Genomic DNA, 18,295 nt, shown 5'->3' on the forward strand with positions numbered 1-18,295 from the left:
AGACACAGAAGAACACACAGTGAATGGACACAGAGCAGACAACAGCGGAGGGGGGAGAAAGGGAAAGAAATAAATCTAAATCTTGAAAAAAAAAAAGTTTGGTAGGCAGCTATGGATTACCAGCAACAGATGATTCAGAATTTTCTGAGGGGAATTTATGTTCTTTTCATTTTCTTTAAAAATTCGAGCTTCTGCCAGGCTTCCCAGAAAAAAAAACAAACATGGGAAAATTATTGAATTTGGATATATCTAATAAAGTTATGGAGTCTCAGCTCATGACTTCCAAGTATCAGATATGGCTGGGAGTATATTCTGGTTTGCAAAACACTTTCATGTTTATTTACTCAGAAATGTAGTAAGTGGTGTTCATCTACCTGTCATACACCAAGAAAAATTGGATTAAAAATTTTTTTTTCATATCCAGTAAAATAATCCATTTGTGGTTGTCCATGTGGTTTAGGTAATTTTTAGTTTCTTTATTTTATTTAGGTTTTTTATTATTTATTTTATATCTCAGAGTCATGTCAGAAAGTTTGTCTATGATCTCATTGCTCCTCTTAAGTAGCAATATAGCACAACACATGTTAAGGTCAAGAGATTTAGCCAAGTCAGCCAGAGAGATAGTGGAGAGAACATTCATCATTTCAAAATTCAAAATACTTTTTCAGCAAAACTTGATCCACAACTGGCAGTAAATAAGTTTTAAGATTGTGTTTCTATTATTATGACATTGGTGATGCATTCAAATAAACAGTTTTCAGATGAGCATCCTCCCTCGTTTGGTGGCTTTCCAGTTTTGGCATCCTGCCTATGCTTTCTGGCAACATTCCTTTATTTCTCAGAATGGTGCTCATCTGTGGATATGAGGCTGTATTTTGTCTTTGGCAAATGTCAGGCTTTTCTTACCCCGTTTTCCCTTTACTGTCAATCCTATTTCCTATGTTTTAGTTCTCTAGGCATTTCTCTTTTCTCTTAGTAGAAAAGGAATTCTAATAAGAATATCATAAGCCACAGCTTTTCTCTCCCCAACATCCAAACAAGAGGTGCGGTTGGGCTGTCTTGCAGTTGGAACTTGATAATCCGTGAAATCTTTTCAGTCAAAGTGATTTGCTCTTTCAGAATCCCTGATTTAGTCTAACCCACAATCCATTCTCAGTGTTTTTCCCACCCTAGAGGCCAGACAGCATGTTTTCAATATTTTTTCTTATATCTAGATCTGTGAAGAGCCCTGAGTTATGTTTCCAAGTGTCTAGGACTTCTTTAGAAGTTCCAAGCCAATTTTTTTTGCATCCCTTAAAGTTTATAACACAGTGGGAGGGTGTGGGGAACCCCAGTTTTATGATCCATAACAGACACCATATGCCTGGACTACCTCCTTTAGAGAGAAGCTCAAACGTCTGCATTTGAGGGCTTTGGTGAATGGAAGGCATTTTCTTTGAGCTTTCCTTGCCTGTCAAGAACGTATCATTTGCCCCTGAGTTTTGAGCTGAATTAACATATTTATTTCAAAAAAGACTACATTCTCCTTGTAAAAAGAACTGTTCTTTGACATTATGAAGTCAGCTCCACTTGTTTCAGCTGAGATTTTAGAGAGAGTTTTGGTTTTGTTTGGGCTCTCAAGCATTTCACTTTTATAATTACAGAGGCTTCTGGTGTTAGAAACATTACTTTAGAAAGTGCTCTAGTAATCCTCAGTGGCAGTAAAACCAGGATGAAAGTCCTGACACAAAGTCTTGTGTCTACCATTCATCTGTCTCTGATAGTCATGATCTGGCAGTAGAACCTCTGTGACATGCTGAGGCAGTTTACCAGGTTTATTGTTTAGGGGTTATGGTTTATTCACAGGACGTGGTGTTTGTTGACACAATGTCACTGCACAGCAGTTATGGCAGGAAGGTCATTCAGCATGGTTCAGATGGATCAGAGGATGTGCAGAGGGGTCTTAGGAGCTTACTTCCAAATTATCTCCAAAGTAGTTACTGGTAAGAGGTGACAGAACAGAAAAAGGAAAAATATATGAACAGGTGAGGTAGCAGAGTTTGAGAATTTTGTATAGCTTCCATTATCTTCTTTACTTTCAAGAGAATGAGTATTGTACTTTTCTTGCCTTCACTGTGGCTAATGATGGATTCTAAACAATTACCTTGCACAATTCTCCATTTGCTCTAAATAATAAATCTTATTCTTATGATTCTATGATTTTATATTTATTCACATTTGTAACCTGATGATAGAAGGGAATTTGTGCTCAAGAATTCCTGGTTACAATTTTTCCACCTTTCGTTTCCTTCTGTTTGACATCAGAACTCTTGCTCTCAGGGTGACTGCAGACCTGTAGCCATAGTCTACTGGGTCTTGCATTCAAAATGTGGCCATGCCATTCTGGGAGTGTGAATGTTCTGTACTTTTATTCCTACTGGGGCAAAGCCCCAGAGTCATGGAGGGTGGGTCACCTAGTGGGTGTGGGAGAACCCATTTCACAACTCTGATGTTTGCTGCAAATGCAATCAGATTCTAGAAATGTGGAGTATTCAGAAATTTCAATTTATGAATTAGAATTTTCTGAAGCCAGAGAGCGCAGGAACTCTGTAGGTTATAGAGGTCAGTCTCCCAGGGAAGAAAGTAGGGTAGAGGAAGATGTAAGGAGGACCTGGACTTGGAGGGCAAACAATTAAATGAGTAGATGAGAAGAAAATTTTCACTGTGTTTTAGATGTAAGAGGAAAGGCAGCTGTGACCTACCTGCCATTATGCTTTATGCTCAATTGAAACTTCTTGAGCGGCTGGTTATAAGACAGTTTTTAAGAAGTGCTGTCTGATAGATCTTCTAGACTATACTTCTACCATATGGTAACCACCATTATGTGGCTTGGTTTATTTATTATTAATAATAATTTTATTTAGTGTAAACGATTTACATCTTCTGTCATCTTTCATGTTGATTTTGAGAACTGCTTGCCCTCCAGAGGACACTGTGGCATCACCATATTTCTGTCCAGGGTTTCTCAGAAGGTGCTCATGGTGTTAAACATGATTACAGATGTTTATTTTCTGCTTGGCAGAATTTGATGACTGCCAGATATGGGGCATTTGTGACCAGATGTGTGAAGACCGTGATGGCCACCACCAGTGCCACTGTGCAGAAGGGGATGTCTTGGAGCATCACCGGCATTGCAGAGCTAATTCTTCCTGTGAGTGTATTATGAACAGCTGTTACATCTTTAATTACCAAATTCCTCTCATAGTACATGACAAGAGAAATCTCTGCAAGAGATTATCATCAAAAATCTAGAGTAGCTCTGTTGCCAAGAAGTATCAGTCAACATCGATTTCATTCTGTAATTATTGAGGGCCAATTTGTCAATGACCATTTTATATTGGTTTCTTCACAGATGAGTCCCAAAGTGTATTTGCTTCCATGGATTTCTGAGTAATGCCTCTGCTCACAAGATGATTGTAACAAATGGCTCCTTTTCTATATCCTAGTTTTAGGTTAAAACCTAATTTGTTTTTATATACAGCTAATTTTTTTCTCTTCAGTTCCTGAGTTTTAAAATGCACCTATATGAATGTATGAATATAGATATATTTAATCCTATTTTTACTATATTTTACTATATATAAAATATATATTCTTTATCTTGCTAATAACTTTTAATATATTTTCCATTTCTGCACAGAAAGCTCTTCCTCATAAGATTCCATTTCATGGATGTACATAATTTGACTATCCCCATATTGATGGACCTTTGTCATTTCTTATCTTTTGCTGTTGTAAAAAGACTGCAGTGAATGACTTTCATATGCAAGTTTGTGAGCATATGGTATAGCAGATCTGCCATGGCTGTGTTTTTCAGAGAGTGATCTCCCAGTAAAAAAAATGTATGCCAATATAATCTAAAGTTGCACATGGAGATGAGATACCCATATCATCAAGAATTTTTATCTTGCAAATACCTGAGTTTTCCTCAGCATTATCGAGCTAGCACGAGCACACTTGCTCAGCTCTTTCTAACTTAACTGTGATTGTGAACACTTCAGTTTTCCCATTGGCTAACTGGGTTGAATGGTAATGCCTCAGAATAACATAATGTAGAAGAAAACATTTGGAAATGTATGAATTATCAGGTTATTTCACCATCCTTGCTCATCTCAGGGTGTGGTAATGCTTTCTTCTGCACATTTAGCTGGTGAGCCCTCTGTTATCTTCTCCAATGGTCGGGATTTGCTGGTTGGTGATATTCATGGAAGGAGCTTCCAGATCCTGGTACATTCTGAAAATCATGGAATGGCTGTGGGTGTGGATTTTCACTATCAACTGCAAAGGGTCTTTTGGACAGAAGTCATGAGAGAAAAGGTAAATAGAAGTTTCAGGAGCTAGTTTGGGAGCCGAATAGAACCATGAACATGATATGTTGATAGCTTTTCATTTTTGGGTGAGTAGATAGGAAAGTTTCTTTGTTTTCTAACAACAAAAAAAGGCCCTTGAGATATTTTATCAGCACATTTCCATGCTATACTATTACATATGACCTATTAAACATTGCAGTCTGTTATATGAATTAGCCTGTAGCAACTTTTAATTTTATTCAAAATGGAGTCTAAAAACCTAATTGAAAGAAATAGACATTCTTTCAAAACTGTATGGGTATTTGGTAATAATTTTTGAAACCTGATAATTTAGAATGTAAAGTGCCCTGCTTTGCTGGAAGATAAAAAATACTTGCATCTTCTAAATGGAACTGTAATTGAGGTTTGTGTAACAAATATTGACAGTATTTTGTTTAACAGCCAAAATTTTTGCATCTTACTTGGAAAGTGTGCTGGATTTAATTTCAACCTTGGAGACACAAATGTTAGGAAGATTTATGGAATTTTATTTCTTCCTCTTAAATTTCATATCATTAATAAAATTCTTATTCATCCAAATGATAACTTGTATATCCCACTCTATTATTAACACTTGCAGTAGTGTGATACATTGTTACCATTCATGGAAGAACATATAATAAAATTGTACTGTTTGTGTCCATACCCCCCCTTTTTTTTTAAAGATTTATTATTTTTATTTATTTCTCTCCCTTCCCCCCTCCCAGTTGTCTGCTCTCTGTGTCCATGCATTGTGTGTTCTTCTGTGACTGCTTCTATCCTTATCAGCAGCACTGGGAATCTGTGTTTCTTTTTGTTGTGTCATCTTATTGTGTCAGCTCTCCGTGTGTATGGCACCATTCCTGGGCAGGCTGCACTTTCTTTCGTGCTGGGCGGCTCTCCTTACAGGGCACACTCCTTGTGCATGGGGTTCCCCTATGCGGGGACACCCCTGTGTGGCAGGGCACTCCTTGTGTACATCAGCACTGCGCATGGGCCAGCTGCACACGGGTCAAGGAGGCCCGGGGTTTGAACCGTGGACCTGTCACGTGGTAGGCCGACGCCCTATCCATTGGGCCAAGTCCGCTTCCCTCCATACCCTTTTTATGTCAAATTGTTAATCTGTGATCATATTAAGCTCTATTTTTGTGTCATCTGTTTTATTGTTGTCTCAGAGAGGTTAGATGGGGATAAGGTGACTCAAGTAAGAAATTAGTTTGCTCATTTCCTCACATCCTACAACATGACTACAAGCCTAGAGTTTAGGTACTTTGTCCCCACTGTCTAGGAGCCAGCTTGGGCTGGGCTGGCTGAGGTTCTGTTGCTTGAAGATACTAGTGTATTCTATAATGTATAGGTACTTTCTCAGGATACCCATAGAATATAGCACTACTAGACTTTTAGGTCTCCAGAAATGCTTTATTATGCAAATTGTATTTCTATGTCTCTGAGGCTAGAGTTTAGGAGGCCAGGCCCCGGAGAGGCCTGCATTCAAAAATCCTCTATCCGGAAGGTCATTCGGCCACTGTGCTGGGGGGTTGGGGGCTGTGTGGGACTCCTTTCTCTCAGACTGACCACGGGGCAGCTGGGGAGCATGTCGACCCGGCCACAAGGAGGCTCATGTGGCATTTCAAGTGATTTCAAGAGGATCCACCTGTGGATGTCAGTGGTGCACCATCTGAAAACAATGTCATGCAGTGGAATGCAGTTTTATTTGGACCAGAAGGGACACACTTTGAAGCTGGTACTTTTAAACTAGTAATAGAATTTTCTGGAGAATATCCAAATAAATTGCCAACTGTTAGTTTTGTTTTTTTTGAAGATGTATTTTATTTATTTCTCCCCTTCCTGTTGGCATGTTCTTCTGTGCTTTGTATTCTCATTAGGCAGCTCTGGGAACCAGTCCTAGGACCTTCCAGAATGGGAGACAGGCGATTACTCCCCTGTGCCACTTCAATTCCCCTGTTCTGCTAAGTCTCTTATTTTCCCTCCCCTTGTCTCTTGATGTGTCATCTTGATGTGCCAGCTCTCTGTGTCTGCTGGCACTCCTGTGCGGGGCTGCTGTCCCATGCTGGACGGCATTCCCACGCAGGGCGGCACTCCTGTGCGGTGCCACATTCCCCTGTGGGCCAGCACTCTGTGTGGCCCAGCTTACCCTTACCAGGAGGTCCTGGGCATAGAACCCTGGGCCAACCACGCCCAATTGGTTGAGCCATATCTGTTTCCCCAACTGTTAGGTTTTTATCGAAAATGTTTCATCAAATGTGTATGCTGATGGTAGCATATGTTCAGATATTCTGTAGAACAGATGGCGACCAACATATGATGTATCTTCTATCTTAACATCAATTCAGTCTCTGTTGGATGAGCTAAATCCAAACAGTCCAGCCAATAGCTAGGCAGCACAGCTTTATCAGGAAAACAAATGGGAATGTGAGAAAAGAGTTTCAGCCGTTGTTGAACAAAGTTGGAATGATTCATAATAGATAACTGGTCTGGTTAATCTTTTTCATCATTGTTGTGTATAATTTACTTCTCAGTAGAAAGGCTAACAAATTTCAAGTGCCACCGATTTTAAGGATTCTGTAGAAAAAAAATTCTTCAGTTTAGAGCCTACAAAAGCTTGTATATCTTATAAGGGAAGAAAGTGTAGTAGTGATGTGGAGAGGGTGTCCATGGTGGCTGCTGATGGTTGGAAAGGGAAGAAGAGATATGGTGTGGGGGCATTTTCAGGATTTGGAGTTGTCCTGGGTGTTGCTTCAGGGACAGATGCTGGACGTGGTATGTCCTGTCGTGGCCCACTGGGTGGACTGGGGGAGAGTGTGGACTACAATGTGGACCACTGTCCATGTGCTGCAGCAGTGCTCCAGAATGTATTCGCCGGGTGCAGTGGATGTGCCACAATGATGGGAGAGTTTGTTGATGTGGGAGGGGTGGTGTGGGTGGGGTGGGGGGTATATGGGGACTTCATATTTTTTGAAGAAAATATTTAAAGAAAATAAAGAAGAAAAAAAACCCCCCAAAAACAAAAGCTTATGTATCTTGATTAATGTACTTTTTATTGCATAGTGTGAACTAAGTTATTGCTGCATAAATTTGTAATATATTCTGCTTGTATTTTTTCCAAGTGTATAATGGTGTGGAGTCTTCATGACAGAATATACACATTTTGTAAATCTGTACTTTTTTCAGATATTGAATGCCTTATTTTTTAATTCTTTAGATTTTTTAATTGGAGAAAAGCACTTAAAGTTTTTTTATATATGAATATTACATGTAAAGTTGTTAAGATATATAATTTCAGTGCAAAAAAACAAAACAAAACAAAAAATCCTCTATCTTGGGCCTTTTTTTTTTTTTTTTTGGTACTCTTAACTATAGTACATCGTTAAAATAGGGTTCATTATGTATAATCAGTGTTGTGATTATACACAGAAAATTAGATCAAGGAAGTAGATGTGGCTCAAGCAGTTTGATGCCTGCCTACCACAGGGGAGGTCCCAGGTTTTGTTCCTGGTGCCTCCTAACGAACATTAGCAAGACAGTTAGGATGCGCAAGATGATGCAATGAGGAGACACAATAAGGAAACAAAGTGAGAGACAAACAAAGCAGGGAGTGGAGGTGGCTAAAGGTATTGGGTGCCGCCCTCCCACATGGGAGGTCCTGGGTTTGGTTCCCTGTGCCTCCTACAAAGAAAATGAACAGACAAAGAGAGTAGACAGGGAGCACAAACACTGATGAAGGGAGAAATAAATAAATGAGATTAAATCTTAAAAAATTATTTCACAAAAATTTTAGAACAATTGATAGATATTATTAATATCAAGTACTAAACCTCAGAGGGTTGTTATATGAGATTGTATGTTGAACTACATATAATGTGTGCTTTCTAAATGGTTTAAAATTCTTTTGTTTTGGTTTTCTAGACTTGTGCTTATTTTTCTTAGTTCCAGTAACTACTCAGAAAGGGAAATGGGGGCTTTTTTTATTATTTTTTTGTTATTTTTATTAAAGCATTCACTTACCATACTTACACCTCATTTTTCCTAGTAACTCGTTATCTCATGGTTTTATTTATTTTTTGGGTTGAGATGAATGTGAGTGTACAAAATATGTAAACTGAAGCGTAGTTCCCTCAGTTATGCTTAAGAAGTGTAGTGATTTTGGTTTTCCTTTCAGGTTTTTTCAGTTGACATTAATGGTTTAAATTTCAAAGAAGTCCTCAATGTTACTGTTGATGTTGTGGAAAATTTGGCTGTGGACTGGATTAGTAATAAACTTTATATTGTGGAGACCAAGGCCAGCCGCATAGATGTGGTAAATTTGAATGGAAGTCACCGCGTTTCTCTTATCACTGGAAACTTAGGACATCCTAGAGGAATTGCCCTGGACCCAACTGTTGGGCAAGAGATGTACAGAGATTCTGGTGCATACCGTCCATTGGATTTCTTGTAGATGCTGTGCTCAAGTCCATATGCCTCTATACATAGCAGCTTTAAAGGAGTTGACTAAATAGAATCTCAGTTGAGGATAAGTAGTACAGATGCACTTGCTAGTGTACTAAAAATACTCGATTTGTGGGAATGTGTGGCAAAAATTTAAGGTCATGACTCAATTTATTATTTTAAGGGAGACAGCCTTCTCCTAAACTCTACAGTTGGGTTGGGTCTTAAGAAACATTGAAGGTTACCTTAGTGTCGGCGAGTGAAGATTATGCATTTCTGCTTCATGATCTCAGCTGTTCTTTCATTGGAAATGATGGAAATACCCTCCAGGCAATACTTGTGAATAGGGAATATAGGGAGCAAATGACCTGTAACTTCTTTTGATATCAATAGAAAAGGGAAAAGGGGAGAAAGCTAATACTGTTATATTTGTGCATTTTAATAGTTGTTACTTGAAATCCTTAATTCTCTCCTTAAACCCTTGTATGGCATTTAAACTATAATCACAGAAATAGCATTCAGAAACAGAGGTGGGTGTTCTTTTATCATTCCATGTTTCTCTACTCCAACAGAGGAAATTTCCTTGATCCAAACACACAGCATAAAAGTTTCCAGGTTAACTTGTAAAATAACAACATCCTTTCAACTTTTGTTTGTCTTTTGTAGCTTTTTATTTTTCTCAGATTGGAATAGTCTTTCTGGGGGCCCTAGATTGGAAAAGGCTTTCATGGATGGCAGCAACCGTAAAAATTTGGTCAAAACCAAGCTGGGATGGCCTGCTGGGATAACCCTGGATATGTTATCAAAGCGTCTTTACTGGGTTGACCACCGATTTCATTACATTGAAACTATAACTTACCATGGACTTCAAAGGTAAGAAGTATTTTTATATGGCCAGTACATAAAATTGAGAGGGAGACGAAAAGGATCAGAATTTAAAAATATTTCTAACTTTGTTGATTGACATTACAGCTTGAATGACCTTTTTGTTGTCATTTGCCTTGAAATGACCTGAGTTTTGTTAGTTTTTCTTACATTCCGTAATGACACACATTCTTTATAACACAATACAGCATTCTTAGGTATTTTCAGAAGTTGGTTAAAACATATTTAAAGCAATCATACATAATTACGTAAAACCGGACGAGCATTGCCGGGTCACGCGTTTGGATCACATGAGGGGGTGGATGTGAAAGTGGTATAAACCACAGGACGCAGGTCCCTCCTGACTTAGTCCCTGGCCTGGGTGGGCCTCTGGGCCTTCATAAGCAGGCTGGCGAGGCCCAGCACAGGAGGGCGGCCAGGAGGTCATTCTTTTATATATATTGTAGTTTTCTCATATCTATATTTTGTTTGTCACTTGATATATTGTCAACTGATTTTATATTCTTAGAATAGCCTCTTCTGGTGAAATGAAGTGATTGTATATATATATATATATTTAAAGATTTATTTATTTATTTATTTTCTCTCCCCTTCCCCCCTGCCCACCCCGGTTGTTTGTTCTCTGTGTCTATTTGCTGCGTCTTTGGCCGCTTCTGTTGTCGTCAGCAGCATGGGATTCTGTTTCTTTTTGTTGTGTCATCTTGCTGTGTCAGCTCTCCATGTGTGCGGCGCCATTCCTGGGCAGGCTACACTTTCTTTCACCCTGGGTGGCTCTCCTTACGGGGTGCACTCCTTGCGCGTGGGGCTCCCTACGCGGGGGGGGCACCCCTGCGTGGCAGGGCACTCCTTGCGCGCATCAGCACTGCGCATGGGCCAGCTCCACGCGGGTCAAGGAGGCCCGGGGTTTGAACTGCAAGCCTCCCATGTGGGAGCCGGACGCCCTATCCACTGTTCGGTCAATGAAACTGGTTCCTGCAGTAGAAAATGAAGTTATGTATTTAGCCTAAGTTCTATGTTCATTGTGATATTTTGGCATTGTATTATATATTACATTATATAGTTTCATATTTTTATGCTGAGGTTAATGTTTTGAATTTGTTGCTGATTGGGAAGAAGCTGAAATCACAATTCTTTGCCTTCTGCTCTGCCAGCAGGTGGCATCCTGGCTTCTGGAACTGTGCACTGTAAACAGGAGTGTTCAAAGTGTGCACTACATGCTTCTGATATCAGATCTACTTATCTTATGCTAAGAAATGGCCAATAGTGCAGTGTGAACATCCTCTACCCTTGTTACCCTCTTTGTTAAATGTCAGCCAAAGGGAGGCTGATGCAAAATATCAGAAATTGGTTGGTTTTTAAAAAGGTATTTATTTGGGGTAGAAGCTTACAGTTACCAGGCCATAAAGCATAAGTTACTTCCCTCACCAAAGTCTTGTCACATGTTGGAGCAAGATGGCTGTTGACATCTGCCAGGGCTCAGGCTTCCTGGGTTCCTCATTTCTCTCTGTTCTCAGCTCCTCTGTTTTCTCCACAAGGCCAGTTGCAGACTATCAGGTGACTGGCTCTGTCTTTCTCCCTGGGGCTTGATTCTCTCTGGGCTCAGCTGCTTTGCTCCTCTGTATACTTACTTCCCAGGCTCCAGGTCAAAATCCAACTTTCTTCTCTGCCATGTAGTTTTCTCTGTGAATCCCTACCCACCAAGGGGTTGGGGGCTTAGCATCCTATTGATGTGGCCCAATCAAAGCTGTAATCATAATTTAATCATGCCCAGGTACAGACCAGTTTACAAACATAATCCAATATCTATTTTTGGAATTCATAAATAATACCAAACTGCTACACCCTCTTTCTGAGCTGACTCCACCTTTAGTCAAAATAAAAGAAAAAAAATTGTACAATATACACTTATTTTTTTTTAAATCAGGAAGACAGTTGTTAGTGGAAGCTCAGTCATTCCTCATCCCTATGGAATAAGCCTGTTCGAAGAGCATATGTTCTTCACTGATTGGACAAAGATGGCAGTGATGAAGGCAAATAAGTTCAATGACACCAATCCACAGGTGTACTACCAGTCTCCCGCAAAGCCCTTTGGAGTGACTGTTTACCATTCCTTCAAGCAGCCTCGTGGTAAGCCCACAGAACTATGGTATCCATACTTTGTCCTGTACATGGTAGAAATGTTTTCTCAAAGCCATGAGGTATCTCATGAGATTTACATGACATTTTCTAAGATTCGGAGGTAAACTCTGAAATTGGCATCGCAGATGATGAACATTCTAGAGGAACTGATATATTTCAGGGTTAAAATGCCAGATCAAGAGAAAATTTAACATTTATTTATTTATGTATTTATGTATTTCTCTCCCCTTCCCCGCCCCCCACCCCAGTTGTCTCTTCTCTGTGTCTATTTGCTGTGTCTTCTTTGTCAGCTTCTGTTGTTGTCAGCGGCACAGGAATCTGTGTTTCTTTTTGTTGCGTCATCTTGTTGTGTCAGTTCTCCATGTGTGTGCACTATTCCTGGGCAGGCTGCACTTTCTTTTGCGCTGGGCGGCTCTCCTTACAGGGCACAGTCCTTGTATGTGGGGCTTCCCTAAGTGGGGGACACCCCTGTGTGGCACAGCACTCCCCGCGTGCTTCAGCACTGAACATGGGCCAGCTCCACACGGGTCAAGGAGGACCAGGGTTTGAACTGCAGACCTCCCATGTGGTAGACAGATGCCCTAACCACTGGGCCAAGTCCGCCGCCAAAATTTAACATTTTAACTAATATTTTCTGGCATGTGCAATGAACTAGGTAATGTCAACACTGGAAAAATAACAGCAGGCAAAGCAGGCCAAACATCTATCCTCATTTTACTGGGACTATTTATCTATTTTAGATAGTGTTTGAGCCATTCTTTTCTTTTCATCTGTGGTATGCTTGTCTGTCATTACACCAGCTGGGTTGGGGTCACTTAAGAAAATTTGTTTTCACTTTCAGCATGAAATGCAGTAATAAAATTGGGAGGGCTAGTATAGAGAGAGGGGCAGGTGAACAGTAATTGGTAGTGATGTCTCTGATGAGTTTCAGACCCATGTCTTTCTATTTCACTTATGGGTTTGCATAATGACTAGATTTTTATACATTTTTTTCTTCCAGTTAGAAATCTGTGTGCCTATAACAATGGAGGTTGTGAACAGGTCTGTGTTCTCAGCCATATAACAGATAATTATGGTTTGGGTTACCGCTGCAAGTGTATAATTGGCTTTGAACTAGATGTGGATAATCGCCACTGTATTGGTCAGAAGTCTGTTTTGGATTGTCTTTCTGGCAGGCATACCCAGGGTACATGTCTACTTGCCTCCTACCCAGGTATCTGTTACTCTTGCATTCACCCTTCTCCCCCTTTTACCTCAATTCCTCATTTTCATTAGATTTTCTCTATCCTCCCGTTCTGGCTTCATTTTCACCATTATTGCTTCCCATTGGGTTGCCTACACATCTACTCGTAATTAGGCCATTGTCTTTTGTCTTCCCTTATGCTTAAATGCTCTTCTACAACATTTGTTTGTAGCTCTCCTTATGACTATGACAAATTCTGGCTCCCCAGACTGTGCTGCTTTGGCTTATTAAATAAATTCTGATTCTTTCTTGACTCAGATAAAAATCATCCTCTTTAAAAAGTTACATGTTGAACCAGACAGTGGGAGATGGCAGGAAGGATATTTATACGTCTTCCACCCTCGGCTCGGAAGGTTGATGTGGTTGGGTCTTCGCAGGCCTCACTGTGAGCCTTGGATGTAGTAATATTTTGGAAGTGTGCTAGAATGGGTGAACAGAAGAGTTCTTATGTTGTAGTATGCTGTATAGTGATGGCTTTCAGTATCCTGATTGTATAATAACTTGGAACAATGCCAGAAATTGATTGCCATCAGAGTTCAAAATGAAAAAGGACTTATATAAGAAAATAATGGAAAGAGTGTTTAACAATTTTATATCTGAACATGGAATGAGATAAATCTCTACCTGCTGTTCTCTATTTTTATATTATTGGATCAATGTTCTATTTAAATAATTAAGATGTAGCCAAAAAAAGCATGTTTTATAACTATTATAACTATGTCTGTAATATATAAAAATTTTTGTATAAATATATGTATCATCTAAAATATATATGCGTATCAATAGTGAACTAATTTCCTATTTCTTTCATTCTTTCCTTCCCTACATTTCTGGATTTGGGGGAGGGATACAAGAACCATGTTTGTGGCTGACTGCGCTGTCTCCTATTTCCTGCAGTTGTTAAGAGGTTCCTGTTGGTTTCATCTGAAATGTCTGTTCGTGGGGTTCCGTTCAACCCCTCTGCTGATGAAGATGTCATTGTTCCTGTGATGGGAAGTCTTTCTTCTTTTCCTGGTATTGACTTTTTTTTTCTCTTTATTTTCTTTTAAGTGTTACATTCAAAAAATATGAGGTCCCCATATACTCCCATCATTGTGGCACATCCACTGCACCCGGCAAATACATTCTGGAGCACGCTGCAGCACATGGACAGTGGTCCACATTGTAGTCCACACTCTCCCCCAGCCCACCCAGTGGGCCACGACAGGACACACAATGTCCTTGGTATTGACTTTTTTGCCTAGATGAACACTATCTTTTTTTCAGATAGATCAAAAAACCTGATTGCTAAACAAAGGACTGATGGCACAGGTGAAGAAGGATTTTTATGTGTGTGTGTGTCTGTAAAGTTTCAATAATTAGTGTCTAACATGTTAAGGTAGAGGCTGTTTCCTATGTTCGAGCAGGCATGATCCAGTAAGTTGATGTCACACCCATTGATTGATTTTGAGAAAAATTGGTAGCCAATGTAATGTTGAGGGTCCATCCAGGCATCGGCTGTGCTGCGTTCCCACATTTCCTTCTCCAGTCTCTGTGGTTCTTCAGAGTTCCAAGCAAGTGGGATTTGTCCTTTTATTTGCCACTGCTGTAGGCATGTCTTACATTGATGATCACCTCTATTTTTTTTTCTTTTGTTGCTTTGAGTGTAAAGAAACCTTCATAAAGAAACAAAGCTGAAAATGCTAGAACCTTATCTTTTAGATAGTTCTAGCTCTTTGATCCATTTTGAGCCATTTTGTAAATGGTATCAGGTGTAGGGGTCCAATTTCATTCTTTTGTTTTCTCAGTACAATTTGTTGAAGAGACTTCTTTGGCATCTTAACAAGATTAGTGTTCACATCCATGCATACAGAATGTCTTTCCATTTATTAAGTCCTTCCTATCTTTTAGCAAGGTCTTGTAGTTTCTGCATGCAAGTCCTTTATGTCCTTGGTTAGATTTATTCCTAGAGATTGGCTTTAGCCACTGTGAACTCCTCCCTCTGTAATTAATCATTAGCCATGCTTCCTCTTACTTCCCATCCTTTGCTCTCCTACAGTCTCCAATTCACCCCTTCTTTTTGGAAACCACTCCTTACCTTCACCTTGCTGTATGCTCCACTAGGAGTCTGTGGTCTCATGCCATCCTGTGGATACCTCCATTATAGCACCTGTGGGCATAATCGCCCCAATTTCTGTCCTACCCCATTAGAAGTACTAGAGGGCCTGTACCTCTATCAAGATGCTTCAATTCTGTGAGCCAAATCCATATTTGTAAGTATGGTAACACCTACTTGGGAGATCCAGTTCTTTGGCTCCCAGCAAATGCTTGATTTATAGAAATAAGTCATATTATTAATTGGCTTTTACCAATAATGTATTGTCTGAGTACCTGAATACCTAGAAATGTATATAGCACAATTATGAAACAAAGGATTTTTTTTCACCTCCTTCAAAAGAAAGAGATGTGATTGCAATTTCCTGTAGTTGCCGAAAAAAGGCAAGTGTTCGCTCTCCTCTACCCGGTTCTGCTTTCCTTTTTTGTATTTCTGGCTTCCTAGTGGCTGTGCAAGACTGTTGACGGGAGGGTTGGGCAGCAAGTGTTACCCCCCTACTGGTACCTGGTGGTGTGAGCTTATCAGTGCCGTCTGGCATGGTGTTTGTGTGTAGGTGAACTCAAGTATCTCTTCTTCAGATGTTCTGCAAAGAATTTTTTCTGCCATGCTGAAGAAGGGAGTAAATGGAGACGATATCACTCTTTGTTTTGTCAGAATCATAGATTTTCCTCAATAGTTGCTGTTTCTTTGTTTTGTTTGCTTTGCTCAAGAATTCCACATGCATTAATGAAATATGCTGATGCAAAATTTATTATGCATGGTCTTGGTTTAAACCATGTCCATGTTTTGAATTATAGGAAGAGAAATTCTTGTAGCTGACATGGCAGAATGGGTTGAAAGTATTTCTTTTGACTGGATTTCAAAGAACCTCTATTGGACAGATGCAATTCATAAAATCAGTGTCTTGAGGTTAAATCAATATGCACAGTAGCCCAAAGTTTAAACAATCCACAATCAATTGTAGTTCATCCCATCTGGGGTAAGTGTGTTCATAGTTTTTCCTAAGGGCTTGGAAACTATGTCTTATGGTCACAACTGCAGAGGACCAAGGAATATAGGGATTCAGTTGGGAAGGAATATGCAGCAGAATTATCTAATTTTCTCCATGTTTTCATTAAAATCTGTGTTTTTCTTTTCCTCCAAAGCTAACTGGGGTTTGCATATGGAGGTCAAACGCATACCTTTTGTTCCACTCTTTAAACTACTGAGCTGCAACTGAATTACAAACACTTCTGCTCGCAGGGTAACTCATCTGAAATGAAATCATTCTTTATGTAAAATAAGAAATGTAGTTTCTAGCTTCTAAAGGGAATTTTTCTAAACATGAGCTATTTCTTTTTCTCTGGATCAATATATGGGTATCCATTTTCAAACCATGTTTTTGGAGTGTGTTCTTAATTGCTAGACTGTAAATTTTAGTCTTGCATCCTGGCTTAAGAGTTTCAATAAAATAGTTCCTTTAATGTTAAAAGTCTGTTTATTAAGAATTATAGCTGGGAACATTTGTATTCGTAATAATGTTATTAAAGATTTCATCTTAAGTTAGGAGACTTTTAATAGGCAATAACATGACAGCACGTTTCTCTACCATTGTCCTTACCATTTTTTAGGACATGTACTTCAAGGCTGTGCTCTAAGCAAAAGCTCATTGATAAAAACTGTCCATTCAAAATAGTTAATTCTTTTTCTTTTTCTTTATTTTTTATGAGGTACCAGGGATTGAACCCAGGACCCTGTTCAAGTGAAGTGTGGGCTCAGCCACTGACCTGTACGATGCTACATTCATTAAATTTTTTTAAAAAAAATCAGTTTTGTTTATACATTAATAAAGCATACAGTTCATTGAAGTATATAATCAATGGCATTTGGTATAATCACATACTTGTGCATTCATCATTTCAATCATTATTAGAGTGTTTTCATTATTTCAATAATAATAATAATAATAAAGAGAAACAAAAGGAAAAATCCTCATCTCTCAATCTCTCTGTTTCCCCTGCTGTACATAGCTGCTGTTTCTGGGTATCCTTGCACAATTATTTTATTTATTTATTAAGCAGTTTTATTGAAATATAGTCATGTCATATGATCTATCTAAAGTGAATGATCAATGACTTTTAGCATAATCATAATGCTGTGCATTCATCATCACAACAAATTTTAGAATTATATAATTATTTTACCAAAAGGGTGAAAAGGCAGCTGACTCAGTGGGAGAGAATGTTTGGAAATCACACGTCTGATAAGGGTTTAATATCCATGATATATAAAGAGATGTTACAACTCAACAATAAAAAGACAAACAATCCAATTAAAATATGGGCAAAAAGACTGGAATAGACATTTGTCCACAAGAAGATATACAAATGGGAAAAAAACACATAAAAAATGTTCAACATCACTAATGATTGGGGAAATGCAAATCAAAACTACACTGAGATATCATTTCACACCTATCAAAATGGACACTATTAGAGAGAGAACTTCAAGTGTTTGAGAGGATGTGAAGTGATAGAACACTTATTCTCTGTTGGTGGGAATGAAGAATGGTGCAGTCACTGTTGAGAACTATTTGGCAGTTCCTAAAGAAGTTGGATATAGATTTGCCACGTGACTTTGTAATAGGACTACTGGGTATATACCCCCCAAAAATGAGAGCAGTGATGCAAATAGACATCTGCACACATATGTTCACAGCGGTGTTATTCATGATTGTCAAAAGTTGGAAACTACCCAGATATTCATCAACTGATGAATAGATAAACTGTGGTGTATATGCATGGTGGAATATTATGCAACTATAAGAAGAAATGCAGTTGTGAAGCACATGACAACATGGACGAACCTGGAGGACATTATGTTGAGTGAAGCAAGCCAGACACAAAAGGACAAATACTGTATGATTGTGTTACTGTGCATAAATATATTGTGTAACATATTGTGTTACACATATTTCATTTATATAAAATATAAAATCAATTTATAAAGATGTACATTAAATTTTAATGTAATGAATCTAACCTTTATCTATTGAGGCAGGAAAACTTGTCTTTCGGTTTTTGGTCCATAAACTAATTTTGAAATAAGACATTGCTGTCAACTTTCCCCATCCACCCATAA

At 39.0% G+C, this 18,295-nt stretch overlaps 1 protein-coding gene across 1 annotated transcript in view; it reads left to right on the forward strand.

The window, feature by feature from the left end:
• Window positions 1-1,906: 1,906 nt before the first annotated feature.
• The window catches only part of LOC101433586 (low-density lipoprotein receptor-related protein 2), an 84,495-nt gene continuing 68,106 nt past the window's right edge, over window positions 1,907-18,295 (forward strand). The window contains 11 exon segments of the mRNA XM_071215987.1: window positions 1,907-1,982; window positions 3,062-3,190; window positions 4,187-4,356; window positions 8,548-8,771; window positions 9,480-9,686; window positions 11,623-11,825; window positions 12,838-12,978; window positions 13,978-14,088; window positions 14,299-14,391; window positions 15,973-16,083; window positions 16,086-16,158. Coding sequence (XP_071072088.1) covers window positions 1,907-1,982; window positions 3,062-3,190; window positions 4,187-4,356; window positions 8,548-8,771; window positions 9,480-9,686; window positions 11,623-11,825; window positions 12,838-12,978; window positions 13,978-14,088; window positions 14,299-14,391; window positions 15,973-16,083; window positions 16,086-16,158 — 1,538 coding nt within the window.

The sequence above is a fragment of the Dasypus novemcinctus genome, chromosome 7 (assembly GCF_030445035.2).
Source record: "Dasypus novemcinctus isolate mDasNov1 chromosome 7, mDasNov1.1.hap2, whole genome shotgun sequence".
NCBI classification, from domain to species: Eukaryota; Metazoa; Chordata; class Mammalia; order Cingulata; family Dasypodidae; genus Dasypus; species Dasypus novemcinctus.